This window comes from Euleptes europaea, chromosome 21 (assembly GCF_029931775.1).
Source record: "Euleptes europaea isolate rEulEur1 chromosome 21, rEulEur1.hap1, whole genome shotgun sequence".
Classification (NCBI taxonomy): Eukaryota; Metazoa; Chordata; class Lepidosauria; order Squamata; family Sphaerodactylidae; genus Euleptes; species Euleptes europaea.
This window is the reverse complement of record NC_079332.1, coordinates 11489571-11510828: the sequence shown is the minus strand read 5'-3', so window position 1 is coordinate 11510828 and position 21258 is coordinate 11489571. Positions and strand designations below refer to the sequence as shown.

The 21258-nt window shown below is 49.0% G+C and overlaps 1 protein-coding gene across 1 annotated transcript; it reads left to right on the top strand.

Annotated features, from left to right (window-relative positions):
• Positions 1 to 14496: 14496 nt before the first annotated feature.
• Positions 14497 to 19629, top strand: DHRS7B (dehydrogenase/reductase 7B). Its single transcript, XM_056866342.1, has 6 exons — positions 14497 to 14686; positions 16115 to 16230; positions 17440 to 17650; positions 18193 to 18285; positions 18609 to 18761; positions 19424 to 19629. Exons 1-6 carry the CDS (start codon positions 14536 to 14538, stop codon positions 19627 to 19629), a joined length of 930 nt encoding a protein of 309 aa, XP_056722320.1. The 5' UTR covers positions 14497 to 14535.
• The last annotated feature ends 1629 nt before the right edge of the window (positions 19630 to 21258 follow it).

Below are 21258 nucleotides of genomic sequence, written 5' to 3'. Positions count from 1 at the left end.
CAAACAGGAAGAAATGCCTTGCTACCTACTTGACACCACTGCCTTTAAAAAAAGTAATTTCTTGCGTGAATAATCGCTGTCCATTGGCTTTATTTTTGTTCTGATTTCATTTTTAAGAGTGGGAACTGTAAGCTGACCCAGATATTCTAAGGAGAAACAAAACCCAGCACTGTTCAGGAAATCGTCATATTTATAGAAATCAGAAGCTTTGTAGTTGTGCCTGCCTAATGGTGCAAACCCTCAAGCAGCTGATGAATAGGGTTGCCAACCTCCAGGTAGTAGCTGGAGATCTCCTGCTATTACAACTGATCTCCAGCCGATGGAGATCAGTTCCCCTGGAGGAAATGGCCGCTTTGGCAATTGGACTCTATGTCCCTCCCCTCCCCAAACCCCGCCCTCCTCAGGCTCCACCCCAAAAACCTCCCACCGATGGCAGAGAGGGACCTGGCAAACCTACTGATTAAGGGAGCTCTGACTCACTGAATCTTACGCTGGAATCAAATTTGACTGTTTTTAAGACGCCTCCAGACACCTGTTTAAATGCAGAATAAGTTAAACATTCTATTTAAATGCAGAATAAGTTATTGCAGATAATTGAAAAGAAAGTTTCACGGCTTCAGCACACCGTTGACCATTTTATTATTTGTAATTAAAGCAAAGTGTTGTGGTTTTCAATATATTTAGTGTCAAAAGTATATATTATTGACAAACTTCAGCATAAAGCTAAATGTATTTTCTGGTTTTTCTGAATAAGGCATTAAAAGGCTGAATGTGAAATATGCCTTGATGGGAAAGGAACAGCAGACAGCAATTAGCTGCTTGTGAAGTACGAGATCTAAAAACCCTAGTCACTTATCACAGCAAATGACTACTTCATAAGTACTGAACTTGGCTGATGGTTAAGGTATAATTTTTGGTTGCTCTAATAAATGAGAAGGCAAGAGTCACCAGAAAAGACAATAATGGAAGGCAGCAGGAAAAGAAGAAGATCCCAACATGAGATGGATTGACTCAATGAACGAAGCCACGGCCCTCAGTCTGCAAGACCTAAGCAAGATTGTTAATGATGGTACTTAACACACACACAACAAATGCTTTCAAACCACCTATGGTTCGACCGGTTCATTGCCCAACCCTAATTCACAGATCTAGGATGGAGGCAGAGAAAAACCATTCCCTGTTCCTATAATATATCCAGCAGATCCCATCTTCACAGACTGGTCGGGGCTTAGCTTTCCCTTAAAATGGTTTTGGAGCCCAAAGACGTGACCTGAATCCACCTCCATAAATCTGTCCTGGGATATACAGGTGGGGGCATAAGTATAATTTATTAACACGGTCACTGACCAGCAGGAAAAAAAAACAGCCACAACAGATAATAAGAAAACCACCACAACAGCTACTACTGCTACTACAAATAATCTACGCCTAAAAATTACATATTACATGTATGAATAAAATTTATGTAAATATTGTATAACTTGGTGTGACCATGACCCCCTTAATATTTTGAGTAATAAAGTATTTCTGCTACTCTTATCCTGTCAGGGTACAACGTATTTTAATAGCTGCAGCGCAGAATTTAGTAGTCAAGAGTGTAAACTGTGATTTTTCATCAGTTAAGAGCTTCTTAGTCAGAAACTCGTCTGGTTGGTCAGGGAAAGTGTTAAGCCAAGGGGAAAGAGCCCTTGTGCGGACTTCTCGGTAGAACGAACAGCAGATCAAGACGTGTTCTGAAGTTTCTATATCCCCTGACCCACAAGGGCAAAGCCGTTCTGCTATAGGGACCTTCTTATATCTTCCCTCCAATACCGCCAATGGTAAGCCCTGGCACCTACCGAGGGTGAAAGCTTTCCTATACAGGTGTGTGTGTGGGGTGGGGGGGAATTAATTGAAAGGGATCACGAGGGAAGGGGCCACATATGGAGCATGTGGTTAAACAGCCAGGAGCGGCCCTGAGATATCATGTTGCACACCTGGGCAAAGTTTGTTCCCCTATATACACACACACACACACACATCTCCGCAGGGAAGCAAACAGAACACCCTCCCCAGCTCCGGTAATGTGATGAGGCTGTTAATTCCCGGCATTTAAATCATTAGCTTTCAGGGTTTTCCTGATTAATGAAGGGGGGGAGTTTTCCACCGAGCGAGCCCATTAAGGACGCGCTAATGCATGGTTGGATTTCACCGCCTGCAATTGAGCACATGGTTCTGTGGCCTTCGGGGACCGGGGCGATTCACCCGGGGCTCGAGAGGCATCTCCACGCTCCCCAGGCCTTTGTGCTTTTCGCATCTCCTACATGCCGACTCTCGCCGTTTCCCAGAGACTGTTCCCATTATCTGGTTCCGGTCCCCGATAGTTCTCTGTTCCCATTATCCCTTATGGGAAATCTTTGGAAAGTCCAAAGCTGTTCGATGCGTGGAGCGTGAGAAGCATGAATCAAGATAAGCTTGAACTTGTAAAACGTTGAAACATTTCAATCCTGGGAGAAGAGACGAAGGGAAGTGTTTTTAGAGATGGGTCTTGTTTAAGTTTTATGGTTTTATTGTTCAAGACCTTGGTCTAAGAACAGAGGGAGGGAAAGAAAGAAAGAAAGAAAGAAAGAAAGAAAGAAAGAAAGAAAGAAAGAAAGAAAGAAAGAAAGAAAGAAAGAAAGAAAGAAAGAAAGAAAGAAAGAAAGAAAGAAAGAAAGAAAGAAAGAAAGAAAGAAAGAATCCCGAGGTTTGGGGATGTCTTTTTTTTTTTAATCACTAACGTCTGCACAAGTGCAGCAGCATTTCTGCCTTCCCGTAACTTGACTGGTGGTGGAAAGCGCTGTCAAGTCGCAGGCGACCTCATAGGGCTTTCAAGGCCAGAGACAAACAGAGGTGGTTTGCCATTGCCTTCCTCTGGAAAGCAACCCTGAAATTCCTCGGTGGTCTCCTATCCAAGTACTAACCAGGGCCAACCCTGCTTAGCTTCCAAGATCCGACAAGATCCCGGCTAACTTAGCCCATCCAGCTCAGGGTAATAATTAAGTACCATCGAGTCACAACATACTTATGGCAACCTCGTTGCCTATTCCAGGCAAGAAACTAACAAAGGTGGTTTGCCATTGCTTGCCTCTGTGTAACAAGAGGGGCTGTGGCTCAGTGGCAGAGCCTCTGCTTGGCATGCAGAAGGTCCCAGGTTCAATCCCTGGCATCTCCAGTTAAAGGGACTAGGCAGGTAGGTGATGTGAAACACCCTGTCTGAGACCCTGGAGAGCGACTGCCTGTCTGAGTAGACAATACTGACTTTGAGGGACCAAGGGTCTGATTCAGTATAAGGCAGCCTCATGTGTTCATGACCCTGGCGTTCCTTGGTGGTCTCCCATCCAAATAATGACCAGGTCTGATCCTGCTTAGCTTTCAAATTGCAACAAGATCGGGCTAGCATGGTCCATCCAGGCCAGGGCAGAATTGACAACCTGGATAGTAAACGTTGTAGGATAAAGAAGTTGCCATGACCCCCAACAATTTGCACCATCGGCACCCACGGATGTCTTTTCTGCCACCTATTTCCTTCTTCCCCAAAATGCTCATCTTGGGACCACCCGACATTTTGTGATTGGCCCCATGACAGCTATGTTGAGCTGGATAATGGGAACAGGGAACAGCTAACCGTGCCCCACCTCCCAGCCATTTTCATGGTGGTGCCTACCACCACTTCTCAACATTCCCCAAGTGCCTACAGGCAGAGGAGTTCCACAGGGAAGGGGCTCCTGGTAAGAAGGCCCTGAATACGGCTGACAGTTTGGAGCTCCACCCTACTCTACTAACTCCTGTTCGACCATGAAGGATGGAAAGCGTATGGTTTGTGTTGGTCAAAGTTCATCACATTGAAGAATAATCCCAGTATCACCATGTTTGTCTTGGAGAATCTCACTGAGTGACAACTTCTCCTTCTTGAAGAAGAAGAGTTGTTTTTTATATGCCAACTTTCTCTACCACTTAAGGAAGAAACCGGCTTACAATCTCCTTCCCTTCCCCTCCCCACAACAGACACCCTGTGAGGTAGGGTGGGGCTGAGAGAGCTCTAAGAAAGCTGTGACTAGCCCAAGGTCACCCAACCCAGTTCACCAGATTAGCATCTGCCGCTCATGTAGAGGAATGGGGAATCAAATCCGGTTCTCCAGATCAGAGGCCACTGCTCCAAACCACCACTCAACCACTACACCAGACTGGCTCTCCTACACCACACTTGGCAACTTGAAATATCAAAGGGTGGGGAAAAAAATTATAAAAGAGAAAACTTTTCTAACACCCTCCTCTGGAGAGAAAACCATCCCCTTTTAACCCCACCATTCCCTCATGGAGCAGCTCAGAACTCCACACATGGCTTTGGCCATGGTATCCTCGCAACAACCCTGCAAGATAGGCTAGGCTGACAGGAAAACAACCAGCCCAATGTCACCCGGCGTCTTTTCACCACTGAGTGAATTCGAATCCACACCACCGAGGTCCCGATCTGACACAACAGCCACGGCATCTCTCCACCATCGCAACAGCAGTTGGAGACCCATTCCAGCTTTTTAGCTGGATTTGTGCAGGGGGGTGAATTGTCTCAGTCTTGGGAAGGGAAGAGAAACTGCCAATAGGAAGGCACCGTGACCTTGACGAAGCAATAGTCTCCTGAATACAAAGGTGAATTTTCTGTGAGTGCGTGTATTTAATTTGTGGGGTTTTTTTAACAGTCTGTAAAGGAACCAGAAAAGATGAGATGGTATGTCTGAATTTTTTTTCCTAAAAAGCTCCCTTAAAGGTTATCTGCTATTATGACTTGGGGGGGGGGGAGAGAATGGTCCCCCGCCCTTCATCTTTGAAGCTGTTTCCTTGTGGGAACAGAAAAACACAGAAAGAATTCAATCTCCAGCCGCCGGCACTACAGCAAAGAGACCTGCTTTAAAACCCAAAGCTTTAAAAAGCCGGCGGGCGGGTGTGGGCGAGTGTGGGTGGGTTGCTAGCTCACCGTGGCATCCAATTATACCTGTCCTCTCTCCAGCATCAATAAGTATCCCCCCAGAGGGATATTTGGGGGGGAGTAGATAGAAGGAATAGAGATTAAATAGACACATTGGGGAACAGGGGAAAAGAGCTGCAGTTGAACACATTGTGGATCAAATGCGCCACCTACTGGACGACGTGAGTAGCACTGCCTATGGGAAAGGCCTATTTTAAAGAATTGCAAACCCCACTGAAGTGTAAAACCCCACTGAATTTAGTAGGATTTGCCTATCTGAGCAAGCAGGTATGGAAGCTCACTGCAGAAGGGGGCCCCAGGGACCGGCTGGCATTGCTGGAGCTGGGAACACAGGTCCCAACCAGAACGCACCGGGGAGAGAAAAACAGTCTGGCGGTATTGAACGCAGCCAACCCAATGGGAAACAAGCCTGAGCGTTGACAGCCGGAAACTCGAGGCTGCTGGGTTCTCACGTTTTCGGGTTGCTTTTGGAGGAACTGAGACTTTTTAAAACAGGCACGAGAATTCTTGGTGCTCAGTGCCTGTTTGTAACTTGTAAGGTAACACACCAATCATGACCGATGCTAATTTCTCCACGCCTACTCTCCCTCTGCATATCACACTTAACCCAATCACACCTGCTAATGCCATTTACTTGCTTTTGACATGCACATTGCCATTGTACCTCTAATTCACACCCCTCTACTTAAGGATAGATGGACTCACATTCCAGCTGTATGGGAGCTGTGACTCACGAAAGCTCGTACCCTGCAAGACATGTTGTTAGCCTTGAAGGTGCTACTGGACTCTTGCTCTTTTCTACCATTACAGACAGATACGGCTACCCATCGTGATCTAATAAGTTAACGTGAGCCATCAAGTCGCAACTGATTTATGGTGACCCCAGAATGAGGTTTTCGAGGCAAGAGTCATTCAGAGGTGGTTTGCCATTTCCTTCCTCCGCTTCCTTGGTGGTCTTCCATCCCAAGTACTAACTGTGGCCTCCCGTGCTTAGCTTCTGAACTCTGATGAGATTGGGCTCGTCAAGAGTATTCAGGCTGCTTTGTAAATTAATAGTTGCCATAAAATTCCCTATAAGTCTCCATTGCTATACAGCTCTAGGGACTGGGTATGCAACAGGCAAAAAATGTGAAACCATATAGCCATACGGTGCCATACAACACATGTCAATTACACACCAACCATAATATAGCAAAATAGATCCAGAATGACACTGACATGCATTTTTACCTGTATCACCTAGCCATAGGGTTGCCAGCTCAGGGTTGGGAAATACCTAGAGATTTTGGGGGTGGAGTCTGAGGAAAGCAGAGTGTGGGGAGGGGAAGGACTTCAATGCCGTAGAGTCTAATTGCCAAAGCAGCCATTTTCTCCATGAGAACTGATTTATATGGCCTGGAGATCAGTTGTAATAGCGAGAGATCTCCAGCCACCACCTGGAGGTTAGTAACCCTACATATGGAGCATCCAGCGGGGGAGGGAACGCCCTGGAGACAGCTGAGCTTCAACTCGCAGTTGCCAAACACCTTGACAGACAAGGCAGGTGGTGACATTGTGTGGTGCTGACAACGGCTATGTGGCATGAAGCAAAACCAGGCAGCAGATGGCACACCGGTGACCGCAAGGGGCAGATCGAAGATCAGGCCTTATGCAGCTGTTCAGAAATCAGAGAGCGGGATTGGAATACTGGGGACAGAATACTGAAGAAGAGTTGGTTTTTATATGCCCATTTTCTCTACCTTTTAAGGAGAATCAAACCGGCTTACACTCTCCTTTCCTTCCTCTCACCACAACAGACACCTTATGATGTAGGTGGGGCTGAGAGTTCTAAGAGAACTGTGACTGGCCCAAGGTCACCCAGCAGGCTTCGAGTGGAGGAGTGGGGAAACCAACCCGGTTCACCATATTAGAGTGCACCGCTCATGTGAAAGAACGGGGAATCAAACCCGGTTCTCCAGATTAGACTCTACCGCTCTTAATCACTACACCATGCTGGCTCTAAGCAGGGCTGGTACTTGGATGGGAGTCCGCCAAGGAATAGGGTCGCCATTATTGCAAGCCCTATTCTCTGCTGCCAACAGGAACAGCTCCCTGTCCTCCTCTAAGTGATGAAATGCCTCAATTACCTCAATTGCCCAATAAAGTAATTCAGGAGAGGTTATCAGGAGTAAAAGATTCTTTTATTAGGCCAATAAAAGAACAGCGCGCGTGGAAAATGCCCTTAAAAGTATCAGAGCATTGACCACCAAGAACAAAAGAATGCATAATCTTTTATAGACTTTAGCATAAAGGAAAGTTAATCAGGATGGCGTATAACAATCAGAGCCAGTACAAATTAGATTCGTATACACAATCATTTGAGTGGTCTTAAGGCGTTCACTTTAGATGGCCATATGATCCCTTAATGAAGAACCGAAACCTAACATTCTTTTCTGACACTTCTGGTGTCTTCAATCATTTGGTTTTAGGCCTTGTTAAGGAGCCTGGTTGTACCAGGCCTGCAGGATGAGCTCATGGACACCTGACCGCAATGGCTGCCAGCTTCTGCTAACTCATATTCACACACTAGTGAACGTGAACCACAGATTAGTTCTCTTACATGGGGCAAAGCCTTTACATATGTGTGCAGAATATATACGTGCCTAATGCTTATGCTCTCATACCTGAGCATACCACCTTATAATTCTGTGAGTGTTCGTACATGTGAAAGAATATATGTTTTCCCATATAAATGAAGTTTATAGGCACTTCAGTGACAGTCCTTCAGAAACGTAAAAGGGAGCAATCATGTCTCCCCTCAACCTCCGCTTTTCCAGACTGAACACCCCCAAGCCCCTCAACCTTTCCTCATAGGGCTTGGCCTCCAGTTTAGGCAGATGTGTTTTAAAGACTTTTCGGCGCTGGGAATGTTGTCCTGCTCTGTTTTAATGTTCAGCACCTTGGGGGGCCCTGAATTAGGAGGGAAGTACCTTACAATACCTCGAAACCTCCCCTTCTAGGATCCAATCGCCTCTTGCCTCTTTCTCTGCCATCGATGCGGAACCGTAGCCGCAGAGCCCCTGTTGAGGGGGGGGACCGCTAAAGACGAGCGGACCGGTCCGCTCTTTTTTGGTGTCCCCAGCCACTCGGCTCCGAGCGCCTTTCTATTGGCCGGTTTCCTGCCCGGCTGCGCCCCTGGCCCGAGGCAAGGAAGGCGTGTTTTGATTGGGCCTTTCTGTTGGCCGGTTTCCTGCCCGGCTCCGCCCCTGGCCCGAGACAAGGAAGGCGTGTTTTGATTGGGCCTTTTTGTTGGCCGGTTTCCTGCCCGGCTCCGCCCCTGGCCCGAGGCAAGGAAGGCGTGTTTTGATTGGGCCGGCTGAAGGGGGCGGGGGAGGAGGGTAGCCAGCCCGCTTCCGGGTGCGTGGTCATGGTGAGCGTGGTTGCCAGGTAATGAACCGACTGGGGGGAAGGAGAGGAGGGGTGAGCCCTGGCTTGGAAACCATGGCGGGGGGGGGGGAGTGAAGGACCTCCCCCCCAAGGGGTCACAGCAGGTGGAGAATGGATCTGCCCTGGCCTTAATAATTATTTGGGGGGTAGCACCCCCCCCAAAAAAAAGCAATGGAAGGCATATGGAGAAGGGCAGGTGGCTCTCCCCCAAGTACAAATGGAGGGGGGGGGCGTGGCTCAGTGGTAGAGCATCTGCTTGGCCTGCAGAAGGGTCCCAGGTTCAGTCCCCAGCATCTCCAGTTAAAGGGACTAGGCAGGAAGGTGATGTGAAACACCCCTACCTGAGACCCTGGAGAGCCGCTGCCGGTCTGAGTAGACAATACTGTCTTTGATGGACCCAGGGTCTGATTCAGGATAAGGCAGCTTCATGTGTTCCTCTGTTCAGTTAGAGAAGACAGCCTCCAGGTGGGACCTGGGGACCCCCCCCCCCCCCGCCGCAGAATTACAGCTCATCTCCAAACTGCAGAGATCAGTTCCCCTGGAGAAAAATGGATGCTTTGGAGGGTGGCCTCTATGCCATTGTGCCCCACTGAGGTCCCTCCCCAGGCTCCGTTCCCAACCTTCCAGGAGTTTTCCAACCAGGATCTGGCAACTGTACGTCCCCCGTCCCCCCAACGGTGACCGCGGGACCTGGCAACCCTACTGCGAGCTCGGGCTGGGGTTGCCAGCTTTGGGTGTGGAAATTCCTGGCGATTTGGGGGTAGGGCCTGGGGATGGGTCCTCTGTGGGGTGTGATGCCAAAGAGCCCGCCCTCCAACACAGCTGTTTCCTCCAGGGGAATTGTTGTCTACTCTGCAGATCCACTGTAATTTCAGGCGATCTCCAGGTGCTACCTGGAGGATGGCAACTGTAGCTTGTGCAAAAGTGGAGAAATGGGGGCACTGATGTCTTTTTCTGCAAAAAAATATATTGGGGGAGCATTGAAAAAGAGGAGTTGGTTTTTATATGCCGACTTTATCACTTAAGGAAGAATCAAACCAGCTTACAATCACCTTTCCTTCCCCACAACAGACACCCTGTGAGGTAGGTGGGGCTGAGAGAGTTCAGAGAGAACTGTGACTAGCCCAAGGTCACCCAGCAGGCTTCATGTGTAGGAGTGAGGAAACAAATCCAGCTCACCAGATTAGCCTCGTGTGGAGGAGTGGGGAATCAAACCTGGCCCTCCAGATCAGAGTCCACCACTCCAAACCACCACTCGTAACCACTACACCATGCTGGCTCATTGGAAGGATGTGTTTTGCCTATATTTCTAGAGCAGGAGAAAAGAGGCCCCAAGAGCAGGGGGGGAGTGTCCAACGGGCTTGCAGCCTTGGGTTGCCAACGTTGGGTTCAGAAATTCCTGGAGATTTGGGGTGGAGCCTGGGGAGGGCAGGGGAGGAGAGGGACCTCGGGGGTTATAATGCTATAGAGTCCACTCTCCAAAACAGCCATTTTATCTAGGGGAACTGATCTAATCTGGAGACGAATTGTAATTCCAGATCTCCAGGCCCCACCTGGAGGCTGGCAATGCTACTTGTTCATCAATCAGAACCATTGCCAGGAATCTCCCAGTGGGTTCTCAAGATATTCTCTGCAATCATCAGCCTCATAATTAATTCTCCCACCTTCCCCCTGCCCCAACAAAGACGCTTGTTGGTCTCTAAGATACTACTGGACTCAAATCTATCTGAGCATCCACATTGTCGTTTCCATGTTCAAATCACTTGACGTACATTTCTCGTCTTTAGAGCCCTGCGAGGTAGGCCAGTATATTGCAAATGGGGGTGGGTGGGCCGAGAGTGCCTCGGCCATGTTCATCTAGTGCACAGATGATTTAAACCAGAGGCACACAGGAAGCTGCCCTATTGCTGGGTCAGACCATTTTAATTGTCTGCTCTGACCGTCAGCCGTCAGGAAAATAAGCAGTTCTGCATAAATCTAGTGATGCTGCATCAGACAGTGACGTCCCGTGATCCTTTAGTAAATTATTCTATTCTCTTTTTTTTAAGCAAAATATTTCCGCATTGTTTTAATTACTACCTTGATCCTTAGAGTGGGGATTAGAAACCCGCACCGCTGAAAAGTAATGGTTGGGAAAAGACAGCAGGATTAGTCTGGAAAGTCTGTTAATTCTGTATCGCGTCGGTGTTTGCTCCTTAACAAGTAAATGCTTGTCACTGTGTAGTGATGACATTCTGAATCATACATTGGGCAACTGAATTAATGTTGTGTAATTTGCTTAGGGGAAATGTTTTCGTCTGCAGCCACTTGGAGAAGTTCTTGGGGTGGGGACATTCTGTTTATGTGCTAATTTTAGAGAATGAAGGGCAAAGGCAATAATCTTTACCCCCAATTGACTTGGTTATAATTAAGGGCATCAGCATGTACAGGATTTACACATTCGAGTCACCACTCTAGAAACCAAGAGGGAAAAAAATAAACTTAAGATAGGAGACCGTCAGGAAGGATTTTCGGCAGTAAGACCGTATGCCCCCTTTCATCAGTTACTAGCTCATACCCGTAAGTATGCCAAGTGCTTGCAACTGCCTGAATGAAAGACTGGGCCGATCCATATGGATATTGTGGGATAAAGTTTGAAATCCCGGTATCTCTTCTCCACTACCAGGTCACTGCCGGAGACTTTGCAGTCCTATCTCTGTCCCGTGTGTGTGGGGGCGGAATCTGAGCGTTTCAATCTTTTATGCGAACAGCCAGGCCTGCAGATAATTCATGATCTTCCCCTGGTGGAAATCCAGAGCCTGCACCGAGTCAGAAGTCAGGAGACGCTAAATTCCTTTGGCACTTTTAATCTTAAAATCACTTGACTGGACCTCTTAAACTAATCTGTGGCCGCTAAATAGCCCCGCTGGCTATTTCTGTGCCAGGCTATTGCGGAGATTTTCTTTTCTTGGTTTTTCGTACTCGGAAATCCCTTTCAGCCTTTGCCCGCATTTAGTTGAGCGGGGAGGAAGAGCGGCGGCCTTTCTTCCTTACGGAGCTCAAGGCAGCATACTATGTAAAAATACACAAAACCAAAATTTAAAATCACAGTTTAGGTCTGCTGTAGTCAAATGCAGTCCTAAATAAGAGTGAGGGGGCCAAGGCGCACCTCCCTGGGGAGGGAGTTCCATAATCGTGGGGCCGCCACTGAAAAGGCCCTGTCGTCTTTACCCACCCAACAAGCTTCTTTGATTGATGGGACAGTCAGGAGGGTCTCGTCCTGTGATCATAATTCCCAGGCAGGAAGTTCCCCTTTATTTGGATGGCAGCCTTGAAGCAGGTGCTCATAGAATCATAGAGTTGGAAGGGACCACCAGGGTCATCTATTCCAACCCCCTGCACAATGCAGGAAATTCCAAACTACCTCCCTCCCCACACACCCCCAGTGACCCCTACTCCATGCTCAGAAGATGGCCAAGGTGCCCTCTCTCTCTTATGATCTGCCCATGGTCATAGAATCAGCATTGCTGACAGATGGCCATCTATCCTCTGCTTAAAAACCTCCAGGGAAGGAGAGCTCACCACCTCCCGAGGAAGCCTGTTCCACTGAGGAACTGCTCTAACTGTTAGAAAGTTCTTCCTAATGTCTGGACAGAAACTCTTTTGATTTAATTTCAACCCGTTGGTTCTGGTCCGACCTTCTGGGGCAACAGAAAACCACTCAGCACCCTCCTCTGTATGATAGCCCTTCAAGTACTTGAAGATGGTTATCATATCCCCTCTCCTCCTCTTCAGGCTAAACATGCCCAGCTTGTCTGCCCTGGAGAGAGAGAGCCCTTGACAGGGTTGTACCTTGGCTGGGTCACACCTGACTCGAGGGCTTGGACGACTAAATCAAACTCTTTTCTCCCTGTTTGTCGTCCTCCATCACAACGGGCTTGCTTTATTTCCCCCGCATAATCCTAAAATAGAGAAAACACAACACGGGTCGCTGGCAGATGCCTCGAGAAGCTCAGTTGTGCTGTGAAGCGTGAAATGGAGAAGGCTGTGCTTTCTAAGTTTCACTCCCTGGTTCTCGTCAAACAGCTTTCAGTCTCTCCTGGCGTTCTCCATTTTCTGCACCAGCGTGGTCCAACATTTAGTGCAGGGCCCCCCAACATGGTGCCCCAATACGACCCACGCACACCTTTCTGGTGCCTGCCAAGTGTTTTTAGGGAGCAGGTGGGGCCAGGTAGGGTGTTTGCCCAGCAAGGTTTCTGATTGGCTGTGCAGATATTTTTAAACATCGCTTGGGCAGCAGCTGCCACCATAGCACAAGGATCTTTGCACCATGTTACTGAAGTTAAACTGTGGCAATCCCTTTGTGGCTGGCTCCGCCTTCTCTAGCAGCCATTTTGTTGCTGCGCCCACCATGCCGGGTCATAATTCTAAACGTGCCCGCAGGCTCAAAGAGGTTGGGGACTCTGGTTCAGTGTATCAGATTGAGAACTTGCATCCCCACTCTGCCATCGAGCTCTCTCTCTCTCCCCCTCTTACCTACCTCACAGGGTTGTTGTGAAGACAGAATGAGGAAAGAAGAGCCATGTCTGAGCTCTTCTTTAATGCATAGTTAAATTGTGGAACTCCCTGCCCCAGGATGTGGTGATGGCTGCCAACTTGGAAGGCTTTAAGAGGGGAGTGGACATGTTCATGGAGGAGAGGGGTATCCATGGCTACTAGTCAAAATGGATGCTAGTCATGATGCATACCTATTCTCTCCAGGAACAGAGGAGCAGGCCTATTATATGAGGTGCTGTGGAACACAGGCAGGAGAATGCTGCTGCACTCGTCTTGCTTGTGGGCTTCCTAGAGGCACCCGGTTGGCCACTGTGTGAACAGACTGCTGGACTTGACGGGTCTTGGTCCGATCCAGCAGGGCTGTACTTATCTTCCTTCCTTCGCTCCATCCCTCCTTCCCACCTTCCTTCTCTCCAGTATGAGAGGAGCATGCCTATTCTATTAGGTGCTGTGGAACACAGGCAGGATAAATTCTGCTGCAGTCATCTTGTTGGTGGGCTTCCTAGAAGCACCTGGTTGGCCACTGTGTGAACAGACTGCTGGACTTGATGGGCCTTGGTCTGATCCAGCAGGGCCTTTCTTATGTTCCTCAGAGAAAGGGTGGGATCATACTGTGCTAGATAGTCTGAAGCTGATTGAATGCTCTCCCTGTGGAAAATTAGTCTCTACAGTGGCAAAATGGAATTCCTTAACCAGGGGCCGTGTTTATTTGGGGCGAACCTCGCTCCGACATCAAGAGATCCAGTGTGCGCCAAGGTATTTTCTCCGGAGACTAATGCTCCTCGGACCCAGCTGTTCGTAAGGTGGTTTGCCATTTTCCTTTCCCCCCCTTGCCTGCCTTGGCGTTTGGCTGCTGCCTTCTGCCTGAATCGGAGTTTGCGTCTGGTTTTTGTGTGTGAAGCACAAGGTGGAGAGCTGTGGATATTTGTGTGGCAAGACTGGGTTGATTTATTGAATAGAATTTTCAATTTCAGCTAGCTAGGGAGGTAGTGAGCTCCCCCTCACTGGCAGTCTTTAAGCTGGACAAAGACTTGTCAGGGATGCTCTAGGCTGATCCTGCATTGAGCAGGGGGGTTGGACTAGATGGCCTCTATGGACCCCCTTCCAACTCTATGATTCTATGTTAGGAAATACTCTCTAAAATGTCAATAGAATGCATGAGCCTGCGAGGAGGTGGGGGTCCAAAAGCGATTTTGCATTCGGTTTTGTGACTTGATTAGCAAACCGCCAGTCCCCCCGGACAATCACCGAGCGCTCATTGGCCCAGCTGGCTGTGGCCACCATTTTGGCAGGAGGCAGCCATGGCCCTTTCCTAGAAATCCCAAAGAATTGCTGCAGGCTTGACAAAATCAGGCCAGGCGGTCAGAGGACATTTAGCCAGCTGATTTCCCAGCTCGCTTGCTGCTTCTTGTTTGCCGGTTTTTGTGGTGCTGCCAGAACCTGTCCCCAGGAGTGGCTGCTTTGGGGTGGTTTGGGGACCGTTCCGAAAGAGAAGGCTGGAGAGAGGTTTCACCAGGCCTGGGCTTCTTTCTTGTGAATCCAGGAGGAACTGCCACAAAGGGAAGCTGATGGATCTCGCCTCCGCGGTCATCCTTCCGCTGCTGGCGGGCAGCTTGGGGGTTTACGGCTTCTTCTGGTTGCTGCAACGGATGTGGGCAAGAGCCTACCTCAAAGACGCGGTGGTAGTGATCACTGGGGCCACTTCGGGCCTAGGGAAAGGTAGGTCTATGGGGAGGTACGTGTGTATGTGAAGTGTTGTCAAGTAGCTTCCAACCCATGGCAACCCTATGAATCAGTGTCCTCCAAAACGTCCTCTCGTAACAGCCTTGCTCAGGTCTTTCAAACTGAGGGCTGTGGCTTCCTTTAGAGGCAATCCATCTCATGTTGGGTCTTCCTCTTTTAGTTCCGCCTTCAACTTTCCCTAGCATGATTGTCTTTTCTAGTGACCCTTGTCTTCTCATAATGTGACCAAAGTACGATAGCCTGTTTAGTCTTTGCAGCTTCTGGGGAGAGTTCAGGCTTGATCTAGAACCCACGGATGTGTCCTTTTGGTAGTCCAGGCTGTCTTTAAAACTCTCCCCTAACACCACATTTCAAAGGAATCAGCTTTCTGCATTTTTCAACTTTCACACCCACACATAGTAATGGGGAATAATACTATGGCATAAATTAACTTGATCTTGATTGCCAGCGATGTGTGTGTGTGGGGGACTATCCAACATACTCGCTTTCTGGAAGTTACTGTCTTGTTCTTATAAGTTCTCCTGACTTGACTGGCCTCCCCTCAGCCCATGCACGTTCTCTCCCCAACAGGCCTTACTGGGTTTAACCCAAAGGGGGTGTTAATTTCCTTCTTTTCATTCCCCCCTCCCTGGGGCACTATTTGTGATGCCCCTCCCGAAAACGGGGGTGCCTGCCTTACGCAATCCACACTCCTTGCCAGATCATCTTTTGTCTTCCAAGACAGGAGGCGACTGATTGATTCACAGTCAGTGGCTGTGTAAATAAAGTTATCACAGTAGGAAAGAGGTAAAGAGAGAAGAAGAGTTGGTTTTTTATATGCCGACTTTCTTTACCTTTTAAGGAAGAATCAAACCGGCTTACAATCACCTTCCCTTCCCCTCCCCACAACAGGCACCCTGTGATGTAGGTGAAGCTGAAAGAGCTCTAAGAGAGCTGTGACTAGCCCAAGTCAGTGGCTGTGTAAGTGAAGTTATCACAGTAGTAAAGAGATAAAGAGAGAAGAAGAGTAGTTGGTTTTTATATGCCGACTTTCTCTGCCAGTTAAGGGAGAATCAAACTGGCTTACAATCGCCTTGCCTTCCCCTCCCCACAACAGACACTCTGTGAAGTGGGTGGGGCTGAGAGAGTGTGACTAGCCCAAGGTCACCCAACTGACTTTGTGTGTAGGAGTGGGGAAACCAAACCCAGTTCACCAGATTAGCCTCCGCCGCTCAGGAGTGGGGAATCAAACCCAGTTCTCCAGATTAGAGACTACCGCTCTTTACTACTACACCACACTGGCTGTTTGGGGCCCATTCTGGAATACTTGGATCATGCCTTACCTGCCCCCAGCCTAGGAATGATGAATTAAATGGAATTACTTAAACGGCTTCTTCTGACGCCGCTCTCCTTTCTGTCGCCAAGAATGTGCCAAAGCTTTCCACGCCGCCGGGTCCAAGCTGGTGCTGTGCGGCCGGAACGGCGAGAGGCTGCAGGACCTGCTGAGGGAGCTCTCCACCATGGCCGGTCATCCCAAGAACGTAAGAATGTGGGAAAGGAGGTGGAGCTGGTCGGAGTGGGGGGCCGGAGCTGAGCAGTCCCGTGGAAGGCTCCGAGTTCATTTCTAGTTACAAAGGGTACCCTGGGGTGCAGGACTGGAAGCGATCTCCGCCAGAGAGCCACTGCCTTCTGGAGAAGATACTGATGAGATCCCACTTTTAAAAATATATCTACATGCGTACATACGGGCAGCAGATGAAGAGTCCTAAACCAATGCGGGGAATGCCCGAGAATGTCATCTCCACCAGTGAATGTTGGGTAGCCCTCTAAAGGAGACCGTAAGCGCTTGCTTGTGCTGGCCTAGAGCAGAGTGAGTCGAGGAGTTGGAAGGGCCCATAGAGGCCATCCAGACCAACCTTCTGCTCAATGCAGGATCAGCCGAAAGCATCCCTGACAAGCCACTGCTTGAAGACTGCTGGTGAGGGGAAGCTCACCACCTGCATTCCTCAAGCAGTCCCAGACATAAGAACATAAGAAAGGCCATGCTGGATCAGACTCAGGCCCATCAAGTCCAGCAGTCTGTTTACACGGTGGCCAACCATGTTCCTCTAGGAAGCCCACAAACAAGGCAACTGCAGCAGCATTTATCCTGCCTGTGTTCCACAGCACCTAATATAACAGGCATGCTCCTCTGATCCTGAACAGAATAGGTATACACCTTGAATAGTATCCATTTTTACTAGTAGCCATGGAGAGCCTTTTCCTCCATGAACATGTCCACTCCCCTCTTAAAGCCTTCCAAGTTGGCAGCCATCACATCCTGGGACAGGGAGTTCCACAATTTAACTATGCATTGTGTAAAGAAATACTTCCTTGTATCTGTTTTGAAACTCTCACCCGCCATCTTCAGCAGATGACCCCGCGTTCTGGTTCTGTCCATACCATGCATAATTTTATAGACCTCTATCATGTCTTCCCTTAACCGCCTCCTTTCCAAGCTGAACAGCCCTAAGCGCTTTAACCGCTCCTCATAGGGCAGTGGCTCCAGCCCCCTGATCATTTTGGTTGCTCTTTTCTGCACCTTCTCAAGCTCTGCAATATCCTTATCGATCTCTCTGTCTCTCGACTTGCTTATGAGCACCCGGTGATCACGTGGCTGAGTAGAGATTTCCCCAATCTGAATCACTCTCCATTGCTTCTCTGCGACCCGTCCAGATAACAGTATACGCTCTCCTGTTTGTTAAAAACAGCCCCATAAACATCACACTGTGACCTTTGACCTCTCGGACACCAAAGCAGTGGTCAGCGCCGCCGAGGAGATCTTGAAGAGCATGAGCCACGTGGACATCCTGGTCAACAACGCCGGGATCAGTTATCGAGGAACCATAGCAGACACAGCGGTAGAGGTGGATAGGAAAGTAATGGAAACCAATTACTTCGGTCCCATCGCTTTGACAAAAGGTAAAAACAAAGTACCATTAAAAGAATGCATTTAAGCCACCCGAGCACCCACCTAAAATGTTTAATTTAAAATTTATAGCCCACCCTCATTTGCAACCAGGCTGGGCTCAGGGGCTTTAAAGCATCTTAAAAGATATTTAAAATATGCCCCTCTTGCTAAATTAAATCCGAAGCTGATTGCACACCCTTGCCTGCCAGTGAAACAAATGGAAGCAAGAGAAAAGAGGGCCCAACCCAGACACCACAGTGCCCACTCTTGGGTGGGCCTCTGTGAAAAATTTAGTGGGTTTTTTCTCCAACTGAACGAGATTTCAAAAGGGCTTCCTGAAAAGAAAACCAAAATCCTACCGCCACTGGGTTCAGAGAAAGTCCAGCTTCCGGGACAGAATACATGATGCAGTTCAGTTTCCGTGTCTTTGGGAGGGGATTCTTCTTTGGAGAGGAATGGAAACGGATCAGGGTAGTGAGAAGTTGAAGCAGCGCCCTTGGGGAAGAGGAGGGACTCTCCTAACGTTTCTCCCACTGCTTTTCTCTCTCCTCAGCCCTCCTGCCCTCTATGATCAAGAGGAGGCAAGGTCACATTGTGGCGATCAGCAGCATCCAGGGCAAAATCGCCATCCCTTTCCGCTCTGCCTGTAAGTCTGACTGCTGGGGGGGGGGGGATGGTGACAGTTTTCATGCGCTGTTGGCTTCGGAAGTGTCAGCGGGGAGAGAAACAGGGTCGCAGACCTCCCGATGTGGCAGTGAACAGCGCTCAGGGGATGGGAACCTCGTATACAAGCTCCTGGCTTATACGCCCCTGCAGCATTGGGTGGGAAGAATAGTTTCCCCATCTTTTACATCAAGCAGATGTCAATGCCAGCAGGGCCTTCTGTGGGGCCACTCCACGTTGCCGACGGCAAAGCTCAGTCCAGTGACCGACGGAGCTCGCATCCGCCCCCTTTCTGTGTTTTGCCAGATGCCGCCTCCAAACACGCCATGCAGGCCTTTTTCGACTGCCTGCGAGCGGAAGTGGAGCAGGACGGTCTCGACGTGACGGTCGTGAGCCCCGGCTACATTCAGACAAACTTGTCGCTGAACGCCATAACAGGCGACGGATCCCAGTATGGAGGTAAGAACTCCTTTTGCTCACGTAGATCATAGGGATCTACTGAGATGTAGAGGACAGGGCGGGGAATCATAAACCTTAAGAAACCTTTGCACAGGTTCAGAAATGACAGTATGAAAGCCAGTCTGGAATAGACAGGGCATGCCTGTTTTAATTCCTGAGTGCCTTGTATCTTATTTTCAACATTAAAATGACTGTTCTTCCCGCCCCCCGCCCCCGCATCCCTGCCTAATCCTTGAACCCGAGCTTGGCTTTTTGATCTCATGTTCCCTGGAGCTACTTGCTCCAGCCAGCGTGAAGAGAGCCAGCGTGGTGGTTAGGAGCGCTGGACTCTGATCTGGAGAACCGGGTTTGATTCCCCACTCCTCCACATGAGCAGCCGAGGCTAATCTGGTGAACTGGATTTGTGTCCCCACTCCTACGCATGAAGCCAGCTGGGAGACCCTGGGCTAGTCACAGCTCTCTCAGCCCCACCTACCTCACAGGGTGTCTGTTGTGGGGAGGGGAAGGGAAGGTGATTGTAAGCCGATCTGAGTCTCCCTTAAGCGGTAGAGAAAGTCGGCATATAAAAAACCAACTCTTCTTCTACCTGAGAGCTGACAGAGGCTGCATGTGGAGGGAACAGAGTTTTTACCTCCCCCTTCCTTTTTTTAAATCTTTCACAGTGATGGACAAGGCTACCAGCCAAGGCCAAGGAGCCGCGGAGGTGGCACAGGAGGTCCTCAGCGCCGTGGGGAAGAGGAGAAAGGAAGTGCTGGTGGCCGGCCTCACACCTTCACTGGCGGTGTACCTGCGGACGCTCTTCCCCAAGCTCTTCTTCGCCTTCATGGCAGCCAGAGCCCGGAAAGAGAGGAAAGCCAAGGAGTCGTAAGCCCTGCTCTGGCCAGCTCCACCAAGCGACGACCGGAAGCAGAAGCAACCACCTGTTAGACCCTAAGGCTCTGCCGGAAGTCTGGACTTCAGCAATTCTCCTTAACTTTTGCTTGGCATGTGAAGTTGGGCCCGGTCTGCTTTTCTTTTCAGAGGCCGCCCTCTAAGGGAATCTTTTTTCTGGGATCACCAGCATGAAGGCTTTACCATACACCGCAAGGTTCTCCTGCACGTTTAAACGAACGAGGGCCGGGTGCTTCAGGCCCCACGCGTTCGTTTCAGTAGGGCTTGGCTTAGGAGAGACTCGCAGGGAATGAAGCTCGCTTTCCACTTTGCTGCTCCTGCATCTGTCATCCCTGCCACATGCGCTTGTTGGGGAAAGGAGTCCCGGGTGCGCGAATTTCCTCTTCTCTCTCTTATCTGCCTGCTGAAAAAAGGAAGCTGTCCCAGAATGCATCTGTGCTGAAAGGAGAGCAATTGAACTGATGTTTATGGCGTTCACTCTGTGCCCCAAGACCCCAGTTAGCCAATCAGCAGCAATCCTGGGCCTCGACCAAAGCCCTCCCATGTTAAGCTCCAAGCTTGTCCTTGGCAGATAGGAATCATGGGAGAGGCTTTATAAATGACCCCTTAGATGCACGTGGCTAAAGGATTCAGAGCCCAGCTTTCTTCACAGCCTAGATCTTCCTTGCTAGGTGGGTTAAAATAGCCAATTTAAAGTTAGCACCCTTGCATATTCTCTACAAACACTGTGCCATCATATGAATTTAATATCCAGGGCAGATTCACACCATCCTGGGACTGATGTCTCTAGAAACCTAGCATAGTTACCTAGTTGACCTCAGGGTTAGATCTGTCTACCTGTGACACTCTGTATTGGTCTGCCCCTGTGCATGGATTTTTCTATACATCAGGGGGCAGATGTGGAAATAAAAGCACTTTGTAGAACTTCTAGCTGCCCTCCTTTGGCACATAGCTGGCTTTTACTGAGAGTTGTGCCCCACAAACTCAAGCAGAGCTTAGTCTGGGGGGAAGAGATCAGAATAACCCCAGGCTTATCCTGGTTTTTTAAAGTCAGTATCAGATTATTGTCGAAGGCTTTCACAGTCAGAGTTCATTGGTTCTTGTAGGTTATCCGGGCTGTGTGACCGGGGTCTTGGTATTTTCTTTCCTGACGTTTTGCCAGCAGCTGTGGCAGGCATCTTCAGAGGAGTAACACTGAAGGACAGTGTCTCTCAGTCAGTATCAGATGCCCACCATACACGTTTAAATTGTCAGCTCTGACGCCTATAGAATCGGAAGCTGCTGGTTTGTGCTAGATCAACGACATGTATACAGCCTCCTACAGTCCTCTCTTATCCTGAATCTGTAACACCCTTGTACTCAGAGTGCCAAATTTAAACGTCATTTTCAGGTCTGGCTCTTGCAAAAAAAAAAAAAGTAAACGTACATAACTTGTCCACATAATTCAATAGCAGCATCTTTCTACTTCTTTAATCCAGGGACTTGATATTGCCTACAGGACAATGAGATTAACAAGCCTTAAATGCCATTCACAGCCTTTTGTCATCTCTCTCATGCTCCTGGGGCGGCTATAATTCACAAAATGGTTATCTCAGTGTTTTAATCT